Source organism: Mchenga conophoros, linkage group LG3 (genome assembly GCF_057382185.1).
Source record: "Mchenga conophoros isolate Kocher_MC1m ecotype Shallow Benthic linkage group LG3, M_conophoros_male_GT1.1, whole genome shotgun sequence".
NCBI classification, from domain to species: domain Eukaryota; kingdom Metazoa; phylum Chordata; class Actinopteri; order Cichliformes; family Cichlidae; genus Mchenga; species Mchenga conophoros.
The window spans coordinates 56,174,519-56,197,225 of record NC_140528.1 but is presented as its reverse complement, the minus strand read 5'-3'; the positions used below and the strand labels follow the sequence as shown (position 1 = coordinate 56,197,225).

Sequence of the window (22,707 nt, the reverse complement as noted above, 5' to 3'; positions counted from 1 at the left end):
TGCTCTGCTCTGTGTTGGTACAGGGCATTGAAGATGATAACAGTGGGTGGATTATATTCTTAAACTTAGTTACAGCGCTTTCAGAAAGACATCTACTTTGATAAAGTCTACTCTCCACCGCTATGTAATCAATTATTGTAAATGTAAATGTTATCAGGAAATGATCAGACAGGAGAGGGTTTTCAGGAAACACTGTTAAATGTTCAGGTTCGATGCCATATGTTAAAACAAGATCTAGAGTGTGATTAAAGTGGTGGGTGGTTCTTTTACATTTTGAGAGAAACCAATTGAGTCTAATAACAGATTAAATGCCATGTTGAGGCTGTCATTCTTAGCATCTACATGGATGTTAAAATCACCCACAATAATTATTTTATCTGAGCTCAGAACTAAATTAGATATAAAGTCTAAGAAATCAGACAGAAACTCTGTGTAAGGCCCAGGTGGACGATAGATGATAACAAGTAAGACTGGTTTCTGAGTTTCACAGCTGGGGTGGACAATGTTAAGCATCAGGCTTTCAAATGAATTAAAAGTCTGTCTTGGTCTTTCATTAATTAATAGGCTGGTGTGAAAAATTGCTGCCACACCTCCCCCTTGGCCTGTGCTTCGAGATTTCTGGTAGTTAGAATGACTCGGGGGTGTTGATTCATTTAAACTAACATAATCATCCTGCTGCAACCAGGTTTCTGTAAGGCAGAGTAAATCAATTTGTTGATCAATTATTAAGTCATGTACTAACAGAGACTTGGAGGAGAGGGTTGATCTGATTTCTTCGTGTTGGTGTTGTTCCCAGATCATCATACTAAATGTTGTTCCAGGATCAACATTGCAAGTGACCAATCAGAATGTTGTGACGTCATACTTTTGCAACTTCGGGAAAAACCGGCGTAAAACAAAAAACTGTACTTAAGCTGCGTGAAACCGCCTCTGTCCGCCGATCAACGGACCCTGACCCTAACCCTAACCCTAACCGTAACCCTTTAAGAACTGATATTGTCATTGCAACATTGGAATTTCATAAATGCACGAATGGCTTGGCGCGCAAAGGAATAACGTCACAACAATGTGATTGGTCACTTGCAATGTTGAACCTGGAACAACATTTTCATGATGGTCTGGGAACAACACCAACACGAGGAAATCAGATCATCCTGGAGGGTTGAGACCTAATATTTAATAATCCACATTTCACTGTTTTACTCTTTGGTTCAGATGTGGATACTGTATTGTTCTTTCTTTGTGATTGTTTATGTTTAAGTTGTTTGTTGCTGGTTTTTAGTTTGTTTTTTGTCCTTTTGGAAGCTGACACAATCTCAATACAAAAATGTTTAAACTGGACAGAAAATGTTCATACTGGTGCTGTGAAGACTACAAGAATGAGATACATGTCTGTTTCTTAGCAGCCAAACACACCTGATGAGCCACACCATCCTCAGCCTCCACCTCTGCTGCCTCTCCAACTACATAGCTGAAGATGAAGATGAGCAGCATCATTGTGTCAGCTGAATACAGCACCTGCAGAGAGGGAGCACAGACATGTGAACCAGCTTAGAGCCGAGCTCAGCTTTGGACCAAAACATAGAAAAAAAACAAGCAGTAACAAGACCATAAAAAAAAAAAAAAAATTACACATAACATATAATGTAATTGCAAGGAGGTATTTCTGTAGTCTATTGATACTAGATAGTAGAAAAGGGGTGGGATTAACTAAGCTTATGCTTCTTCCTGCTCCTTTTTGAACATGAACGTTATTTGGAGTTGTGGTTGCTCGTTTTCCTTTTGTTTTGCTTTGTTCATTTGTCTCTTTTAATTCTATTTTGTTGTACTTTTTCAACATGTTCAAAATAAAGATTCAATCAATCAATCAATCAATCAATCAAAAAAGCAGTGAGAACAACAGATCAGTACAGCTTTGACCTGATGTGGGGCCTCAGATTGCTAAGATCATTGCTGAGGGATTCCCAAGATGCATTGGGTATTTCTTCTTCAGTCACTTTTCTCACTCACTATGTGTTAACAGACCTCTCTGCATTGAATCATACTTGCTATTAATCTCTGGCTCTCTTCCACAGCACGTCTTTTATTGTCTTTCTTCTCTCAACCCAACTGCTCACAGCAATTGGGAATTGAGAGACCTGATGACCAGTGATGGACATTAGATCAATGTTAAAATTGGATGCAGTTTGTTTGCACTAACCAAAACAACTACCGTCTTCGTCTCATACAGCTGCCCTGGCGCCACATGGATGCTCGCGGCCAAAGCTGACAGGAATAACAATTCTGATAACAAGACTGTTGTTGTGACGATCTTCCTTCCAGGCCACCTGCATTCACCAAAGATTGACTTTTGCCTAACCAGGTGAAGAGACACTTTCTCTCGGCTAAACATGGAATTCACACACGCGTGTACACTGTTACAGACCTTCACTCCCCCCCTCCAAATGCTATGTTGTGAGATGTGACGATTCATGTGCTATGTGCTGAGGTGTTTTTTTTCTGTTCTCAGACTGATTTCCCTGTTGGAGCTCAGTCTGGGGGGAGTTCTTATTTTCTCCTCGCTTCTCCTGTTCATTTCATTTCACTACATGTTGTACTCTGTATGATTGTGTATGTGACAAATAAAGGTTGTTTGTTCGCTCAAGGCTCACTTTCTGTCAGGGGCTTTCCCGTGTTGCACAGGAGCACGTTCAGTGAGAGACTGAGATTACCAAAAAGCAACACTGACCGATGGAGGAAGTCATTTGTTAAATATCAACACTTCACCGAGTTCTTTTGATTCCTCAGAGGCATCCGATGGAAGACACACTGTTCATAGGCCATTTCACACTTTATTCTATCACAAATTTACTTCTAGAAGGGAGATGCCCACTGCATGACACAGTGCCGCGGATCTCAAAATGGTGACGCAAGCTTAACAGTTGTATTACCAGCTCTCTTATTCTAGTCTAAACAACAGTGTTCCAGTAACTTTCCACTAGAAAATGGTCCCGTGTTATGTACTTTTTCCCAGACAAGTGTGAGTGAGAGTCTACAGCATTCTACCCCGCAACGACACGTAGTCTAATGCCTTTATTTTTCTGGGCTGTGTCCACTTAATACTACATTATATAACTTTATAGCACTTATTAATAAAAAGCATAGCATTATTGAGGCACTTCAAATAATTACTTCTCAACACTCCTGCCTGTGGCCATAATAATGTATTGTTTGGAGTTTAGTCTGTTACTGTTACTATTTTTACCATTTCTTCTTGGAGCAACTGTAACCCACATTATTTCCTTAGGGATTAATAAAGTATTCTGATTCTGATTGTTTCAGGATGACCTGCCATAATCCAATCACACATCTGCTTGCCTGCATCTTTTGCTCGTTTCTCCTCCTTTTCTTTTCTCTTTTTTCTAAACTGAGCACCTGATGACTTTGAACTTTTCTTGTCCATCTTCCACTGGTTTTAATTTTGCACTCCAGTATGAACACCCATCCCCCAACCCGATGATCACTACAACATAACCTAGACCTACGCCTTAGTTCACAGATTCACTTTGTCTAAGGTGTATTTCTGGGATTTCGCACAACCCAGGATTCAAATCATGAATACACAATGGGCTTGGATTTACATCATTATGAATGAAATGTGCTCTATTTGGAAGCAGCCAGCCCCCCTACCCTGTCGACAGGTTGTGTGTGAGACTTTAAATCATCAAACTGTAAATTATTAATTGTTCTTAATCCCTTTACCCCTAGTCGTAAAGTGTATACGATGTGTATATGGTGCCCGCCCTGTCCTCCCTGTGCCGCAAGCAGCAGGCGCACCTCGCACACGGAGACGCCCTTACTCCTCGCAAAACCGACCGGTGCCTATTCCATCCCCACAATTCGCTGGCATGATGTCGGGCAGCATGTGTGCGAACAACTTTTTTTTGCTCGTAATGCGCCCCCACCTGGATGCCACCCTGGGCCACCGCCCACGTCGCCCATATCAAAAACCGCTACTGCTTTCCGATTAGTAGACAATCTGCTGACCTCCTGAGCCTCAGTCACCAACACATTAGCAGAAGTCACATGACCCTTTTTTTTTTTTTTTTGCTCTAATGGGGTGTTAAACGTATGCGTTCTTGATTAATCAGACCCAGTCGTATCAATGACCTCATAGTACTGTAAAAACCCAATAGAGCATCGGAAGTCTCGCACTGCAGGCTCCTCCAGTCAAGTCTGGCCAACACATTTTAAAAGTTGGCTCACCGTAATTTTTCCCACGTAAATTCATGATAACAAATTATTACGATTATTACGATTATTATTATTATTATTATTAGTAGTAGTAGTAGTACTGGTAGTATTGTCTACAGTGTTTATAGCATCACTGAACAGAAAGTGATGATCAGAATATGTTTGTTGGATTTCAGCACCTTGTGTTACGTCTTATTGCCAGCTTCAGTTACACGGGGCAGAAATCTATTTAGGCTAGCGCCATTTACAATGCGGTGTATGCCGGTTGGGCGGACCCTGACATCACATCAGTTCATGCGCATGTGGCAAGCCTTTCTCTCAGTTTCTAAACCTAACGGAGCTTCGCGATAACGCAGAAGAAGGTTGATAACGGAAACACTTCACTGTCAGATCGTCAGGATGAGCCTTTCATCAGTGTTTGTGTTCTTTCTTCTTTTTATCTGTGAGGGGTTGGGAGCACTGATCCAAACTACTGTGGGGGCAGATGTCGAGTTTCCGCTCTCAGAGGAGTGCAGGAAGGGAGAGGGCACACTGTATCAGCGGCTGGATGATGCCAGCACTCAGCTCATCGCATCTCTAAATGGTTACTGGAAGCCAGGACGAGATTACACTGACCGTGTGGTCGTAGGACGCGATTGGTTAATCTTAACAAATGCTAACTTCAATGACAACGGACATTATGAGTTTACCTGCAACAGGAAACACTTGGAAGCTTACAAGCTGGAGGTATTTGTGCCCTCTGAAGTTGCTGTATCCGAGGGTGGGGATGCCATCCTCCCGTGTCGCTCCGTCACAGCGGGCCAGTCGGTGAAGTCTGCGCGCTGGAGGAGAAACGGGGAAGTACTGCTGGAGCTGAATGGTCGGACAGGGGAAATCACATACGGGGATGACTTTAACAGAAGCCGGGTATCGATACCATCTGACTGGGACCGACGGGCAGACCTGTCCGTCACCATAAAGGGAGCTCAGCAACAAGACGGAGGAGTTTATTACTGCGACATAGAGAAGGCCGAGAAACACCGCTCTGCTGTCCGCCTGCGAGTGCGCAAACCACCGGTAAGTGCACCACACCCTGCTCTGTCTTGCAAACCGATTGATTTACAGCAGAAACGCTTTAAATACAACATCTGCATTTGATGCCTTGATGACTTTCTGAGTGTGAATAACTTTACCATACTGTGTCAGGGTGACTCTGCTGTGACAGCATCGATTACAACAACACTGATCTCTGTCCTGGCAGCAAAGACTCACAGTTCAGGTTTTAACTATGTCATTCAGGAATTTAACAAGATAACAGGCACCTACAGGTGATTTTGTGGCTTAAACTGGGATTAACCCCTTTTTTTCTAGTCAGATCACAGATTGCACATGAACATTTCATCTTGATGTTTTGCTGTAAACTGTGTGATCTTTGATTTGCTGTAAACTGAAAGGCATTTAAAGTTTAAACAAACTGCACTGACTAACACCGAGTTTCATGTTTTCTTGCCGTCTGCAGGAGTCCTACCACTGGATATGGATCACAATCATCATAACAGCAGCTGTGACATCTGTGATTGTTTTTACTCTCAAGTTCTTTTGGGGCTGGAGAGAGAAGACCAAGGGTGTACATGCATGAAGAGAGCAGAGGAGACAGTGTCCGAAACAGTCCACTAAATGACCAATCATTTATAATCAGGAGAAAAGCACATCTCTAAAAATTGCTCTGCCAAGCCTTCTGATGTTATACTGCCTATAAAAATGAATAGAAATAGCTTTTTGTAGTGCATTGCTTTTAGTACCAAAGTCCAAACCTTTATTTCACTGTGTAATGAAAGTCTTCATGGCAAAATAAACAGCAGATATCTGCACACTGCTAACTTACAGTGTAAAGATAAAATACACACATACAGAGATTTCTTTCTGACTTTTGACTTATTTATTTGTGTCTTCTTCTTCTTGGCAGCTCTTCACTTGGTACAGTTGAAGGTCTGCCCTGAGAAAGAAGGTATAGCTTGGTTATAGCAACAGCAAATAATCAATTTTTATGATTTCTTCATTGATCTGTAAGAAGCTGGAGCTTATGGTTAATGAATGCAACAGTCTGCGTTGAGTAGTTGAATTTATTATCATTGTGTTGAGGACAAAAGAGTCTTCAGGCCTCCAAAAGACCTTTTAAAGGTTCCAGGTGCCACCAAGTGTGACTGAGCAGGAGACTGAATGTAGATATAAATGTTCATTTTAGATTATTGGTTGTAGGGTAAGGTTTTTATTATGATTTAATGCTAACAAGTTTAATTTAGTTCACTGGTTTATTTGATGAGGACACCCTGTGCGCTGCTGTGGTTTGTGGGTCAGTTGGTTTACAGTGAGTGTATGAAGGGCTGCTGCTGAAACCATAAACCACCAGCCAGTAAAGATTTACAGTTTAAGGGTCCTTCATTTGTTTGCTTTAGGGTTGTTTACAGGCCACAGTGACAAAATGTGATGAATTTGCTTGCACGATGAAAACACTACAGTTCAACTTCAAACACCCTCAGAGGTTCAAGCTGGACTTCTTTCTATGTCTAGAACTTTAAGGGATTCTGTTTTTTATTTAATAACTGTGACTTTACTTTTTCCATATAATGAAGTTACACATACATTCTTTTGCATCAAGTTCACTTTTAATAATTCTACCACGCAGTAAATCTGTGTGATTTTGATGTGTGGCTAACTCAGCATCTTTTAGAAATAGAGGAGTCTGAAACTCAGACAATCAGCAAATAGGGTTTCTGGTGAAGCTGGAGCCAAATAACTGCTTTTAAACTGATTCTTAGAGTCCAGAGTGAACCGTTAGTGTCCTTAAACAACTTGTTCATTGCCCACATGATATTTCCTGCATGTTTGTAGAGTTTGAACAATAAATATATTCATTTACAGTGAGCACTTGTCCTGCTCTGTTTTTTAGTCTGTACTCTGTTTACTTTGTTCTTTATAAAAACTTCAAGAAGCTTCTTGTAAAATAAAATAAAATAAAATCTTCAATAAAGTACAGCACTTAGGTTCATTAATATTCCTGTTAAATTAATGTCAAAATCAGTCAATAAACTGCTCAAAGAAAATCAGCACCATGAGGGAGCAGCAGGACAACAAACCTATACACAGACAGAAACATCTTTAATGAAAAGGAGAGCAACAACCAGGGCGAGACAGACGTCTGACCTGAAGCTGTGGAGTCAGGACTTTACATCCACTCATCATGGGCATAAATGTCATGACAATTTTAGTCTTTTCATTATTTCTTTGAACTGCCAGCAAAACAGACCCTGATGCTACCAGCACTATGATGTTTTTAACGAACACCTTTTATTGCCTCACTGGCGACAGCCTCCTCAGTACTCGTTTGTCTTTCACCCGTGTGTAGTGTCACCCAAACAGAGATCATTTTCACTTTGTTTGCATTTAAACTCTGTTTCATTGAAGACCACATCTCGTCGAATCAGTATTTTTCCTTTTTCCTCATCCCATAGCCGGTAGCCTTTTGCATTGGTTGCATATCCCAGGAAACGAACTTTCACTGCCTTTTTGTCCAATTTCTTTCTCTCTGTGTCTGGAACATGAGCATAAGCAACACAACCAAATACTTTCATATGGCTAATGTCTGGGTTTTTTTCCCATCCCATCTCTGACAGGGTGTTTCGTTCTTTAAAGCAGATGTTGGGAGCCTATTCTGTATGTAAGCTGCAGTAGCAACAGCTTCTGCCCAGAATGTGTTTGGCAACTTTGCATGTGACAGCATGCTTCTAGCTGATTCCACTAGAGTTCTGTTTTTTCTCTCTGCAACACCATTTTGCTGTGGTGTGTGTGGTACAGTCATTTCATGGTGGATGCCTTGAGCTTTCAAATATTCTTGAAACTCTTTAGATGTGTACTCCCCACCATTGTCAGTTCTGAGTCTTATTACTCCCTGTCCACATTCATTTGAGAAGATTCTTTCAAACTCTTTGAACTTACTCAGGACTTCGTTTTTTCCCTTATAAAATAGACTTTACTACATCTGGAGTAGTCATCAATGAAAGTTACAAAGTACTTTTTTCCTCCTAGTGACTCAGTTTGAAAAGGATCACAAACGTCACTATGCACTAATTGCAACTTGCGTTTTGATCGTATTTCTCCCACTGATTTGTAAGGTTTTCTTGATAATTTGCCCTCAACACAAGCTTCACAAAAAGTGTCCTCCTCTTCTTTTGTAAAGGTAACTCCTTTTATCAAGTTTTTGACTTTTTTCAGATTTGTAGTGTGACCTAGATGCTGATTCAATTCAATTCAATTTTATTTATATAGCGCCAAATCACAACAAAAGTCGCCTCAAGGCGCTTCATAGATACAGAGAAAAACCCAACAATCATATGACCCCCTATGAGCAAGCACTTTGGCGACAGTGGGAAGGAAAAACTCCCTTTTAACAGGAAGAAACCTCCGGCAGAACCAGGCTCAGGGAGGGGCGGCCATCTGCTGCGACCGGTTGGGGTGAGAGAAGGAAGACAGATGCCACATACTTGCTGGAACTTTTTCATTGTTATGACCTAAAGCCTCAACCACTCTGCCATCACCGAGTTTCACCGTTTGTGGTTCTGAAAACTCTTGGTAGTTTTGTAGTGCTTTTTTATTCCATGTCATGTGTTTTGACGCTCCTGAATCAATTAACTATTCTTCTTGCTGTGCATCACTTTTACATGACTCATTTACAACAAAGGTTCCCTCATATGAGTCCTCTTTGTCCTTATACACCTAGCCTTGAAATAGCTTGTTAGCAACAGTATCTCTTGCAAACTGTGCTTTTAGCATCTCCCATGCTTCTTTGGGGGTCTTACAGTTTGTTATCAAGTACAATTGGGGTGCACTTACATTCAGTACCAGCACTGAAAATGCCTTTTCTTTCTTACGTTCAAATTCAGCTCGTGCTTGGGCATTAGCTGCTCCGTCTCCTGTACCATATGTCCTTTTGCCTTCAACACGTGCTCCAGTTGAAATTTCCACGTTGCCCAATTCTCTAGTCCACTCAGCTTGTCATTAAACAGTCTATCTTCCATTGTGAATCCCATAACTCTGTTTATGACTCCCAAAAAACGTGTTAGTGACCTCTGGGCCCATAACCTGATATTTTTAACGAACACCTTTTATTGCTGTAATGCACAGACACACCAACAGAGGGCAGTAATATCCCTTCAACATACATTGTAAAATTACTATTGCAACACACCATACTTTACAGCTGATACAGCGTTCTGAAGTCTCAAAGCCTCACCTTCACTCTCCCAAACACACCTGTTATCACTGTGGCCAAATAGCTCAGTCTTTGTCTCGTCTCTGCACATTTTTTCTATTTGGCTCGTTCACGTGATCAGCTGAAAACTTCAGGGGAGCATGAAGATGCCGATCTTGATGTAAAACTCACAAACTTCCAGTTCATGGCAGGCTTGAGCCTTGTTGTTCCTGAACACCCAAACAAATTTCCTCTGTCAGAAATGAAATAATGTTGTACTTGTGTTAAAAATGATGTGACCAGGAGTTCAGCCAGTCGGCAGGGGCTCACAGGTTAACAGACATCTAGGATGATCTACTCACCTGAAGTGTTAAGTGCTCCCTCGACTTTCATCCTCGTAAAAAGAGTTGCTATTATTCATCCACTGAATAGGTCAGTACTGCAGGGTCCATCATTAAGTCAGCTGGGATAAGCAGACGACATGTATCGTCCCCGTTATATAAATAAATCAAATAGAAAAGTCCTTTCAGTGGACGATAATCTGATATAATCTTGTTGAGCCACTTTTATGCGTCATTTCCCTTTGTTGTGTAACCTGCTCTATTCTTTGTGCTTAGGTTCTGCTTGACTGTTCTGGATGACTGAGCTATCTGCTCACTGATTCAAACTGAGGTGTGATGACATCGATCAGACGATGCACTTGAACTGCGAAGGTTTATTGAATGAACTGGTTGTGAAAGGAGGGAGATCCGGACCCTAGGTTCGTGTGATGCATTAGCACAATAGCGTATGCGTCGATACCATACAGAAAAAGACCGATAGGTCGATCAGTGATAAAAAAATAAGGATGTTTATAATCGTCGCAAATGTTCCAGGTTTGACTGTAAATTTTTGTAAATAAATATATGTAGTCGCACTGCTGTAATAGATCCTGGTTGATGAGCGCATATTGGAATTTTTATTTTTAAACCAGCTGGTCGGGTGGGGCTCACTGGTTTCAAACACTCAGGATACTTACCCGGAGTGCTTCATGCTTCCTCACCTGTTAGCTTTGTGAATTGTTATTGTTGTTGTTGTTGTGGAGTCATTAAATGCAACAAGGTGCTCAAATTAGCCTTCGATACAACATTCATGTATCGTCCCTGTTGTATAAATAAATAAATAAATAAATACATAAATAAAACCCAACAAAACAACTTATGACCTGGCATCAAACACGATCCCTTGTTTTCAATCAGAGTCACGTTAATGTAATCAGTAGACGTGGATGTCAGGAATGCACCACGAATCTTTACCGCAGCTGCAAAACAGCTTCTAGATCCACGTCTTAATCTCATAACACTTATACGATTAACCGCAAAATCCGCGTCAGCAGTGAAACTGATATTTCATGCAGCGCGTTTGCTGTTTGCCTAAACTCAGCAGTCTTTCAAATGATTCATTTCAAATGAATCATTTGAAATGAATCATTTGAAATGAAACACGTGCTTTGTAGTTTATTCTGTCAACAGCCCCCCCTCCCCCCACCCCCTCAAGAATTGAGCTTAGGCACCCATATAAGAATGAAAAGAACCTAAGAATTACCTGTCTCTATTTCCTCGCGTCTGTTTTCATGCTTTCTTATTTTAAAACGATTCGTTGTGCTTGATTAATCTGGTAAGGCCAAGGGGGTTATGCTGTGATAATCTCTCTCACATCAGCGTTGTCCTCCTGGATTGGGTTTTTTTTAGTCTATGCTTGAAATAAACTGCGAGCGGAAATTTAGCGTGCAGGGACTGTGCCACGCCTCAGAGATATGATAACAAATGCGAGAGGAATGAGAAAGTGGCCCAACAGGTTGATATCAATAAAATACAAGTCCTTTGGGTGGATGGCAATCTTCCAGCTTCTCATTGAACAAACACCGATTTACACATAACAATCCTTTGGTGTGTAACATTATTCTCCCTGTCTGTGTTTTCAATGTCACCTGCTTGATTTGTCTGGATGAGAGAACAAATAAGGTCATTGGAAGACCCGGGAGAAGGCACACAGATTAAAAGGAACAATCACAGCACCTTCTCAGCACTCACACAGAAAGTCCACCATCTGATGTTTTAAGGTGTAGGGATTTTTGTTTGTTTTATTTTATGCATTTCTACATTGTCGAAAGAAAACTGTCAACCAGTCAGCGTTTAGTGTTTGCTGTGCAGATGATTGTCCACAAAAACAACCAAACGTGGCCTTACTGTCACAAACAGTAAGGTACTAAACAGTTTAAGCACTGGTTTAGTAACCTCAATGAGACTCCAGAACTTGGCCCTCGTAGTTCTGTTTCGGATGATTCATTTTCGTAAAGTGTTTTTTTCTCTCTCTGATATCATCATAGTTCTGCTCGGGCTGCTTCAGGCAGAAGCATATGAGTGGCTACATGTTTGAACTTGGCTGGGCGATATTGTGAAATGTGACATTTTGGTTTTAATGAGGTTTTCTGGATGTCGCTTTCATTAACATCGTTGAAGGTTACCCCTGATCTGTTAATACCTGTGATTTTCTCCTGTTTGACTTTATACACACACGAGTGTTTTTTCCGCAGTGTGGCGTTAAGCAGCAGGGCCTTGAATGTGGACAAACAGGTTAGACTGTGCATTTTTTAATTTTTATTTTTGCAAAGAACAAAGCCAAGAGATGAGCTCCTCCAGGCCAGAAACATGCAGCTGAGGAATGAAGAAGGACAAAGAGTCAAAAGATGGCAAAAGGAGTGCCACGCCGAGAGGAAACCCCTCACAGACAAATCAGAGATATGATAAGAAATGCAGAGAGAATCAGAAAGTTTCCCAGCATCTTCACCTTCAACCTACTTGGCTTCAGGATTGACAGTAACGTCACAGCCTGACTCACTGTGGAGTGGACTGCTGCTGTAGTGACAGAAGAAACGAGCATCCCAGCATTGTAAGAAATCAATTTATTCACTTACATGCATACAAATAAATGCTAACGATGTAAACAAAATGACAGAAGTTTAAATAGAAACAGACTAAATGAAAGCTTTGAAATGAAAGCAGAATCAGAATACTTTAATAATCTCTAAGGAAATGATGGGTTGCAGTTGCCGAAACAGACAATTTAACAATACAATATATTACAGATTTAAGAAAGAGTAATAATATATACAAACCGTTCTATAATAAATATCAAGAACTGACAGATGTGATTATAAATAAATGTCAGAAATATTTACAGCAGCACTAAATAAAAATGAGCATGTTAAAAAAATGTGTAACTATTGCAGTGTTTACAGTGTGTTAGACTGAGACTGCTCAGAATACTTGTCTGGAGGGTTTCATGTTTCCTCGCCTGTTATCTTTGTGAATTGTTGTTGATGTTGTGGAGTCACTAAATGCAACAAGGTCTTCTAATTAGCTTTCAATGCAGCAGCCATGTTAACATGTATCGTCCGTGTTGTATAAATGAATCAAATACAAAATTAAATAAATAAAACACAACAAAACAACATGTCTCCGGTGACCTCCTGCACACGATTGCTTGTTCTCAGTCAAAGCCACTCCCTCACTGGGCAGCCTGCCAGAGTCATTATCAAAGGTTTACCAAGACTAAGTGATGACATTTGGCGCTTTCTTTTGCTCACATTCCAATAAGTTTTTCTTGTTACTGATTAAAAACAATAGAAAAACAGCAGCAGTGAGGGATGGGCGGTAATATTGTTGTAACTGTAGCTGTTAATCCTCTTCAGTCTAAACTATTCACATTCAAATATGAAACGTAATTGATGTAATTAATCCAGATAAGATGACAGGTTACCTGTCAAATACCTGACGTTGGAATGTTTATTGAAGTAAGTTGGGCGTGTGCGAGTCAAATCCCGGAGAGCTTGATGGTTAACAAAGCGTGCAGACAAACAACCACAAGTCGCCAACAGTCACAGAGTAACGGAGAGAGAGAAACGTGGAGGACTGACGACACTTGCTTGATTAAAAGGGAAAAAGCAAAGCGACGCACCAACCTGAGAGATGCATGCTGCACTCTGCTGTGGGTTAGGCTGTGATAACCTCTCTCTCATCAGTGTTGTCCTCTTAGATTGGGGGATTTTTGTCTGTGCTTGAAATAAACTCAGAGCACAAATTTCACCGAGGGTTGGGGGGATTTCTTCTCCCTCAAGTTTAGTTCAATGTCCGGTTGCAGTCTGCTGAGCTATCAGTACTTTTGTCACAAACTGCTTTCTCTGTGTTTGGTACATGGTTCGTTTAAATTATCGTTTACATATCATGTCCTTGTAAACTCACTTTTCACCAAAGAGACGAGAAACATTTGAACAAACAAACAAACAGAAAATGATGTTGACGGAGTGCCTTTTACTGTAGATTCTAAATTACTCACCCACCACAGTAAAACGATCACACAACTTGTGGAAACATGACGCTGTCACAACACCAAATATGTCCTTGTTCTCTTGGCTCACTTACTTTAGGTTAACATAATAGAAAGCTTTGTGGATGCCACTTTTCAACAACACAAACCTCTGACATTGAGCATGATCAGTTTTCAGTCAGACTCTCTTACCGGGCATCATGCCAGTCTTTATCAAAGCGTGACATCAAGCCCAAACGATAACATTTGTTTTTTGGCTCTCTCCGTCCTCTTGTGTGTGTTCGGCTTTGTACTACACACAAACAGTGGCGTGAGGGATAGACGATTTAATGTCGATTTTCCTTTTAAATCCCTTTTTCAGTTGTTGATTTCATTTCTCTTTAGAATGAATGATTCATATTATAATATTTAACCTATGCTTTAAGTCACATTATTTTACTAAGTATACGCTGACAGACCGTATAATCTTCACTGAAGCTCCAGAACAGCCTCGGGGTGTTATCATAACTACAACACTCCTCTGTGTTTGTTAAGATTCATCGCAAAATCCGCCTCAGCGGTGAAACATCACTCACGCAGCGTGTGCTGATTGTCTTTAAGCTCAGCAGTCATTTGTAATTCTAGATGACGTCATTAGAAGTTCCTTTCTTCGACCTGTTGAAGTTCAGCAGCATCTGGTTTTACAGCAAATCACTTTATCTCGTTGCTGCTCTGGTATCAGCATTTAGTGAGCTTTAACACTAATCTGGATTTCTGGCTACCTTAGCGTTAGCATGCTGTCTGTGCCGGTGCTTGCAAGCTGCGTTAACATTATACTGCTGTTGTATCTGTCCTGGAGCAATCTCCCTCTACCATCGCGCTCTCATCCTTATGTGCAATACAAAGGCTGTGCGTACATACATACATCAAAAAGTAAAAAAAACAAAACAAAAAACAGTAAAACAGAATTTTACAAAAATGCAAAAGAATTCTGTGATTACCTGTACCCATATTATTTTACGTGTATGGCAATTTTACAATAATATGGGTAAAATAATTCGCTAGCATTATTTGAACAAGTTACTAAAAAAAGTCATATTCAAAGTAAATAAGTCTGTTTTGTATATTGTACTTATCAAAACTGGGATCAGATGAAAATGTATTAATTCTCCCTTTTTTAAAATCTCCTGTAGATATATTTTTTAAATTACCATGTTTTAAAACAGCGCCGTTCACCTCTTTGCTCTGATAAACCTTATGTTTACACGACTTCAGAAGAGTGAGGGATGGCAAGAGGCTGTGACAGGATGAACAATGTCACATCACAGGATTCACGAGTTTGTAAAGCGATCAGCCTGAAAGTTTCTTGGCTCGGGATGGCAGCCTCTCCCTTCTTTTTGCTAGTGCAAAAGAGTTATTCAGACGTCACGGCAGACAAACAAACAATGAAGGATTCATTGTTTTCTCTCACTTGTTATTTATTCAAATGTCTTTGGTGTGAATTTTTCCCTCGCTGTCTTTCTTTCACACAAATACCTGCAGCCTTTCTGGCTGGAAACAGTTTTGTCAGGATAACAGAGCCGACTGCAGAGAAACACCTGGGCTGAGTTTAGATGAAGCTTCAGGTTTAACTGGGATTATGGCAGCAGATTAATGCTTCTTACTTTGTTGTATATTAATTGTATGTTAATGTGATTTTGTTAAAGGTTTTCAGTGTTTATTCCATCAAACATTTGAAGTCATTTCATGTGCAAAATGAATAAAATCATGAATGACTGTAATCATCATCAGGTCACTTGATTATCCACTTAAAACTTTATTGGCACACAGCAGCTTCCCTGAGCTTTTTACAAAAAGCAAAGTAAACACAGTAAAGACTAAATCTGTACAAACAGGCAGGACAATATACAAATTCCCTGTATGTGTCTGCACATATACTTGGCCAATAAACACGATTCTGATTCTGTTACTGAAGAGAGCTCATTCATCCATCTTGAAGCTAAATTATGCATTGATTATGTAAGCAGATGATTTACAGGTATTACTTCATTGATTGGAAGACAAACACAAAATAATAAAGACAATCTCAAACATTGTAACAGCAGTCAGCCTCAGCAGAAGGAAAACGGAGGATTTCTAAACCTGAGAAAGTGGAGTTGCACAGTGGTGCCGTCATAAAGGTGGCGAGTTCAAATACTTAAAGGGATGAGCTGTTGTTGTTTTTCACTCATCAGTGGTGGTTAAAGTAAGGGTTCCCGTCTGCCCTCTTCAGCCCCTCCTCCTCCCTCCTCTGTGCCGTTGCAGAGAAAACCTCGAGAGCACACATTGAATATCCTGTTCCTCAGAAACCAGCAGAGCCAAACAAGCAGGGCAACGATCACAAATACAGCTGCCGTTATGGAGAATGTTCTCCACGACCACTCGGAGCACTCTGATGGCTGCAGAGGACAAGAAGACAGAGCAGAAATATTAGTGAGCAGTTTTAACTGGCGTCTGTTATGACGTGGACTGTGAGGCTCTGCTAAAGCTTCCACTAAATTACAGGGACCCGGCTACCCTCATAACCTATATTACCTCATTCCTACAGTGTCTCCACCCCACCACCCCCTGCCCGCCTTAGTAGATCTGTGCACCTGCATTGCACTTTACTACCTTCCACTTTACAACCTTCTAGTAGCTCAGCAGTGACTAACTACATTTGTAGTCACTGTTGTCTGTGTGCTTGCTGATCTGGGCTGTTATCTGCACTGTGTGTCTCTGAATGTGGGATTTTGCATGCGGAAGAGTAACTGAGTGGACTTTTAATGCTTACTGTCAAATGTGAACCATTTAAATGCAGTCTGTGTTCTTACCCTCTCTGTGGTTGTAGGCTGGGATGTGGTGCTCGGTGGTGTTGGTGGTGTGGAGACGTGCAGGCGGACAGCGGAGCGGTGTTTCTCCACTTTGTCGATGTCACAGTAATAAACTCCTCCGTCTCTCGCCTCGGCTTGCTTTATGATGAGGGTCAGGTTTGCTCGTTGGTCCCAGTCTGATGGTATTGAGACCCGGCTTTCATCAAAGCTTTTTCCATATGTGGTTTTCCCCGACCCGACATCCAGCTCCAGCACCACCTCTCCATCTCTCCTCCAGCGCACAGACTTCACCCACTGACCTGCTGTGATGGAGCGGCACGGGAGGATGGCATCCTCGCCCTCGTGTACAAAAACATCAGAAGGTATGAATACCTGCAGCAGTGCACTGTCTTCTTTCTTGTTGTTGCAGTCAAACTCGTAATAGCCTTCATCACTGATATCTGCACTGGTCAGTATCACAGAGTCGCTGCTTTGGAAAAGCCTGTTAATATAACCTGGAGCCGGCTTCCAGCTGCCGTCGAGATCCCCGACTGAATGGAGGCTGTTGTCCTGCAGGCGACGTTTCAGCGTGCCTCTTCCTTTCATGCACTCATCTGTGAGGGGAAACGTTACATCGTCTCCTGCAGCGGCTTGAATCAGTTTCCCAGAAACGCCGCTGATAAAAAGAAGAGGAATGAGCGTAGAGACCGAAAAACGTGTCATCTTGTCAGTGTGGCAGCAAAGTGAGCCGCACAGCAGCTGACTCGCTTTTTATCTGCTAATGCCTTATACGGCAGCCTCTGTGCGCCGCCCTTCTTATGAGTCATTCATTAATGTTAATGCCTGTGTGTGTGTTTGGGTTAGAATATGAATGCGGTCTGGAGTTACGTCACACTGAAAGCATTTTTTTTTTTTTTGCTGGGAGTTGATCAGTATTGCTGAACTATGAAATATTTTGTGTGCATTGCATTTGTTGCATACAGGTTTAACATAATAGCTTTAGTGTTTAGAATGGAGTATGAACTTATACGAAATGCAGCAAGATATTTTTAAACAAGTTTTATTGATTATAAAATACACTAAATCGGATTCACATCTTATCGGCAGATATCCAAATTTATGACATAATCGGACATAAAAGAGTGGTATCGTGCCATCTCTCTTCAAAACTTGGGCTCCCATGGCAATATCTCCATGAATCCCACACAGTGCAAATATTCCTGAAAGCAAAAGATGGCAACTTCAAAACCCCAATTCTGGTGACACAAAAACACACAAATACATAGCTCAGCAGGTAATCCACAATTGGAAGCAAGCACTTTACTCATTCATACATATAAGTGAACAACAGGTTTAACTCAAGAATACTACACTGCCTGGGGCTCAGCCAAACTCTTAAACAAGTTGCTCCTGATGAGAGAAATCCACTGGCTGTGGGTGACAAGCGGCAGGTGTGGCTGCCTCCAGCTCGACCAAAGCAACGTTGTCAGGCCGTCACACTGATTTCTAGCTTGAAAGTAAAATTCTCGGATTTCTTTCTTAGATCAGTTTTTCCAAATTTCCACCTGACTGATTTTTGTTTTTACAAGCTTTTTTTATTTATTTATGTACTTCAGATTTCAGGAGAAGAAGCAAAGAGACCTTCTAGAAGACACGAAAACTTGACACAAACATAATCAAACATTCAAGTCTCAGATATTTATTTGCAGAAAAGCTGATTTTATCTTATAAAACTTATAACCTACAGAAACAGTCAGTGCGGCCAAAGCAAGGAGTGAGATGCCAAAAACTACAAAGAGTGTATCACATCACAGGTCACACACAAATACAGCCAGGTTTAGCACAAGGGTGTGACAGATTCAGGTGACTTCATAACTCAGCCAGGTTCAAGACACACACACTCCCAGAGATAACGTGCTGAGAGTGAGAATGCAGACGGGGATGACAGAATTCATGTTGGTGTGACTTTCAAAAACTTTTCAAGAACTTTTTTTGCTCAGCTAATATGTATTCCCAGCCTGATGATCATAGTTTTATTCAAATCAAATTATTCAAATGTTATTAACCGCTTTTCCTGAAATAATGATTCAGATTTAAAAGTTTTTAAAGTCCCACTGAAGAGTAACCACAGAATATATGAGATAAATGTCAGACCTAATGGTCTAGGAACCCTAAAAAAACAAAACAAAAGTGAATTACTCTTTTTTTAAGCTTATCGCTGTATGTTTGCTTCACAAACAACATGTTTGTTTGCTAGCATCAGTTTTTATTTTTGGTAATAAAGAATAAAATCCAATCCTCTGCCGACCAGGTCGCTGCCACCTAGCCTGGCCTGTCTCCCCAATGTGATGTTTGTGTATTGTATGTACGTCTATCTTAATTGCCCCTTGGGGATAAATAAAGTCTCTCTGACTGTCTGACCTCGCATCCACCTTTTTATTTCCTGTTTTGGTTTGGTCCAAGGTGCACGCGCTCTTAGCCAGATGATGATGGTAGGATGGCTCCGTGAAAAATGAAGTCAGGGTTTCAAAGAAGGTAAGCAACACTGGTGGAAATTAAACTTATAGTTGGAGTATTAGTTACCTTTATTTCTAACAGGAAACATCGTTTTAGTGTTGTTTTAGTCAAACAATATCTCCAAAAGTTGATTCTGTTCATCTTTATAAAACGCTACGTCCAGATGAACAGAATCAACTTTTGGAGATATTGTTTGACTGTATTGAGCATGCATCAGGAAATAAAACAACATGTAAAATCTGAGGTGCTGCTACACTGTGCGGTACCACAAGCCCCTCAAAATATGATTGGCCCCCTTCAGGCATGAACAGAACCACCTGTGGGATGTAACTGAGTACATTTACTCAAATACTTCATTATTTATTATTTACAGGTAAAGTGATGTACCCATTAATATGTATAATAACAGCTTGGTGGTGAGTTTAGCCACAGGACATGAAGTGCAGATTTGGTCAGATATAACCAACCTTGCTTCCTTTCATCAGCTGCTGTGACAAAATCTAAAACCTCAGATAAAAATAACAGGTATCACACAGTAACTGTGAGATGAGCTGTATCTGCTAATGAGAGGCTGAGGTGGAGAGGGCTAAATGTGGCTCATCAGCTGCTTTGCACAGTGCAAACCCTTCATCTGTAATTCTGCCCTGGTCAGTGCATCACATGTGTCAGTTCCATGTCAATAATACTGAGAAGATTCAAGATCTTTTAGTGAATCAGTAAGCTGCAGTAACAGTCATGTTAAATAAATCTTTGTCTCAATCACAGTGATTATTCTGTTCCCTTTGTTGTGGGATTTTGAAAAGCGAGTCTGAAGTCCAGTTTTTATTTTCAAGGTCATCAACTATTCAGAGACACGTTCACTGAGTTCAGGTGATAAAAGGGACTATGTGACAGGCTGCCAGATCATAGCTACTGATGGTTTTCTCATACACAGCTGGTGCTAAACTGGGATTTACCTCATCGGTTATGTCAAGACTTGTTCTTTTTTTTAAATCACTGTTTGTAGTGAAGACAAACAGTGGGAATGCACACAGTTTAAAAGGAACAATCACAGCACCTTCTCAGCACTCCCACAGAAAGTCCACCATCTGATGTCTTAAGGTGTAGGGATTTTTGTTTGTTTTATTTTATGCATTTTTACATTGTCGAAAGAAAACTGTCAACCAATCAGCGTTTAGTGTTTGCTGTGCAGATGATTGTCCACAAAAACAACCAAACGTGGCCTTACTGTCACAAACAGTAAGGTACTAAACAGTTTAAGCACTGGTTTAGTAACCTCAATGAGACTGCAGAACTTGGCCCTTGTAGTTCTGTTTCGGATGATTCATTTTCGTAAAGTGTTTTTTTCTTTCTCTGATATCATCATAGTTCTGCTCGGGCTGCTTCAGGCAGAAGCATATGAGTGGCTACATGTTTGAACTTGGCTGGGCGATATTGTGAAATGTGACATTTTGGTTTTAATGAGGTTTTCTGTATGTCGCTTTCATTAACATCATTGAAGAAAGTTACCCCTGATCTGTTAATACCTGTGATTTTCTCCTGTTTGACTTTATACACACACAAGTGTTTTTCCACTAACGTGCTGTTGTCTAAGCAGCAGGGCCTTGAATGTGGACGAACTGGTTAGACTGCGGACATTTTTTATTTTTGCAAAGAACAAAGCCAAGAGATGAGCACTGCCACACACACCAGGCCAGAGATATGCAGCTGAAGAATGAAGAAGGACAAAGAGTCAAAAGATGGCAAACGAGTGCCACGCAAAGAGGAAACCCCTCACAGACAAATCAGAGATATGATAAGAAATGCAGAGAGAATCAGAAAGTTTCCCAGCATCTTCACCTTCAACCTACTTGGCTTCAGGATTGACAGTAACGTCACAGCCTGACTCACTGTGGAATGGACTGCTGCTGTAGTGACAGAAGAAACGAGCATCCCAGCGTTGTAAGAAATCTATTTCTTTATTCACTTACATGCATACAAATAAATGCTAATAATATATACATAAAATGACAGAAGTTTAAATAAAAACAGTAAATTAAAGCTTTAATCAGAAATCCTCTTTGGTCATTGTTGATTGATTTGTGAATATTTTCTTTTGAGATATATACAAACGCTCTTGTCAATAATCAGCACAACAAACCACTGATTGAAAGACACTTTTCTTTTGACAGCGTAAATATTCATAAAATAAAAAATACAATTTAAAGTATTTTTAGATGTTGCATTGCAGTCACATAATTACATTTCAAGTTCAAAATGAGGTATTTAAACTGGTTTCATGTTGTGTTGTTGCCAACTACTGGTGGACTTATGATTGTGCTTATGGCACACATGCTTTTGGCGGGAGATGCTGGTGAGAGGACACAAGGTTCCTTTCTCAATTCTAAGTACGCGAGTACGTGCTCACGTTCTCGGCAAGACCGGACTTGGGTACCGGTATCCGATGCCATCGTGGCACCGGATACCGGTACCCATCCCTATATTCAAGTTTGATATTCTTAATATTTTAAACTCTATTTTTGTTTATTTTTAATGCTACGCACGTGTTTATCCTTTGTTGAATGTTAGAGGTCTCAAGGATAAAGTTAAAAGAAAAGCAATATTTATGTTTATCAATGGGCTAAAAGCGAATTGCGCCTTACTACAAGAAACTCATTCAAGTGACGCTGATGCCACCTTCTGGTCAAATCAGTGGGGTGAAAAAATCCTCTTCAGCCACGGATCCAACCACTCTGCTGGAGTAGCTCTCTGTTTCTACCGATGTCCAGGGAAGGTCATGACTTTTCAGGCTGATAATTTAGGACACTGGCTGGCAGTTGTATTGAATATTGATGGTTCATTTGTGATTCTAGTAAATGTTTATGGGTACTCCTCTGTAACTCTAAATAAGCTCACGTTGGAAAAAATAACAGATGTCCTTTCCGAGTATAAACTTTTATACCACACAGACCATGTATTACTAGGCGGTGACTTTAATTTTGTTCCAAATGAATGGCAGGATAGAAATCCTCCCAGATACAGTATTAATCAGTGGAATCCAATTCTAACAAAGTTCATTGATTCAAACAATTTAAGTGATATATGGAGAGAGAGAAACCCTGGAGTTACTCAATTCTCTTGGATTAAACCAAATGGTAATAATATGTCCAGATTAGATCTGTGGTTGGGCTCGACTTTACTATATAGATATGTTTCACATGTTTCCATCTCAGCAGCCCCGTTGACAGATCACAGTATTATTACTCTTAAACTTAACCCTGAAAATAAAACACAATTTAAAAAAGATTACTGGAAATTCAATGCAGATCTGTTAATTGATGATGGGTATGTTAAGATGGTTAAAGACCTCCTCCATAAAATTTGCAATGATGGAACAATTGGTACTTACACACACAGATGGGAATTTTTTAAATTTAAAGTTTAGTAAAATGAAAAGTAGACAACAAAAGGAATTTGAAAGTAAATTACTTTACAATATAAATAACTATTGTAATAGACAGTTTATGTCAGAGGCTAAGAAATTCCCTTTTGTCTTTATAGGCTCAATTAGAT

The 22,707-nt window shown here is 40.4% G+C and overlaps 2 protein-coding genes and 1 long non-coding RNA gene across 3 annotated transcripts; 1 reads left to right on the top strand and 2 right to left on the bottom strand.

The window, feature by feature from the left end:
• The first annotated feature begins 4,534 nt into the window (after positions 1 to 4,534).
• On the top strand, positions 4,535 to 7,128 carry LOC146579604 (uncharacterized). Its single transcript, XM_085269519.1, has 2 exons — positions 4,535 to 5,289; positions 5,732 to 7,128. Exons 1-2 carry the CDS (start codon positions 4,633 to 4,635, stop codon positions 5,849 to 5,851), a joined length of 777 nt encoding a protein of 258 aa, XP_085125645.1. The 5' UTR covers positions 4,535 to 4,632; the 3' UTR covers positions 5,852 to 7,128.
• Positions 6,044 to 9,978, bottom strand: LOC146579603 (uncharacterized). The gene is made up of 3 exons (XR_014891668.1): positions 9,823 to 9,978; positions 9,503 to 9,690; positions 6,044 to 6,208 (listed from the first exon to the last, which is right to left on the bottom strand). It is a non-coding gene; the product is annotated as an uncharacterized LOC146579603 (long non-coding RNA).
• A 5,653-nt stretch (positions 9,979 to 15,631) lies between these two features.
• On the bottom strand, positions 15,632 to 17,396 carry LOC146579602 (uncharacterized). The gene is made up of 2 exons (XM_085269520.1): positions 16,660 to 17,396; positions 15,632 to 16,245 (listed from the first exon to the last, which is right to left on the bottom strand). Exons 1-2 carry the CDS (start codon positions 17,359 to 17,361, stop codon positions 16,048 to 16,050), a joined length of 900 nt encoding a protein of 299 aa, XP_085125646.1. The 5' UTR covers positions 17,362 to 17,396; the 3' UTR covers positions 15,632 to 16,047.
• Positions 17,397 to 22,707: the final 5,311 nt, after the last annotated feature.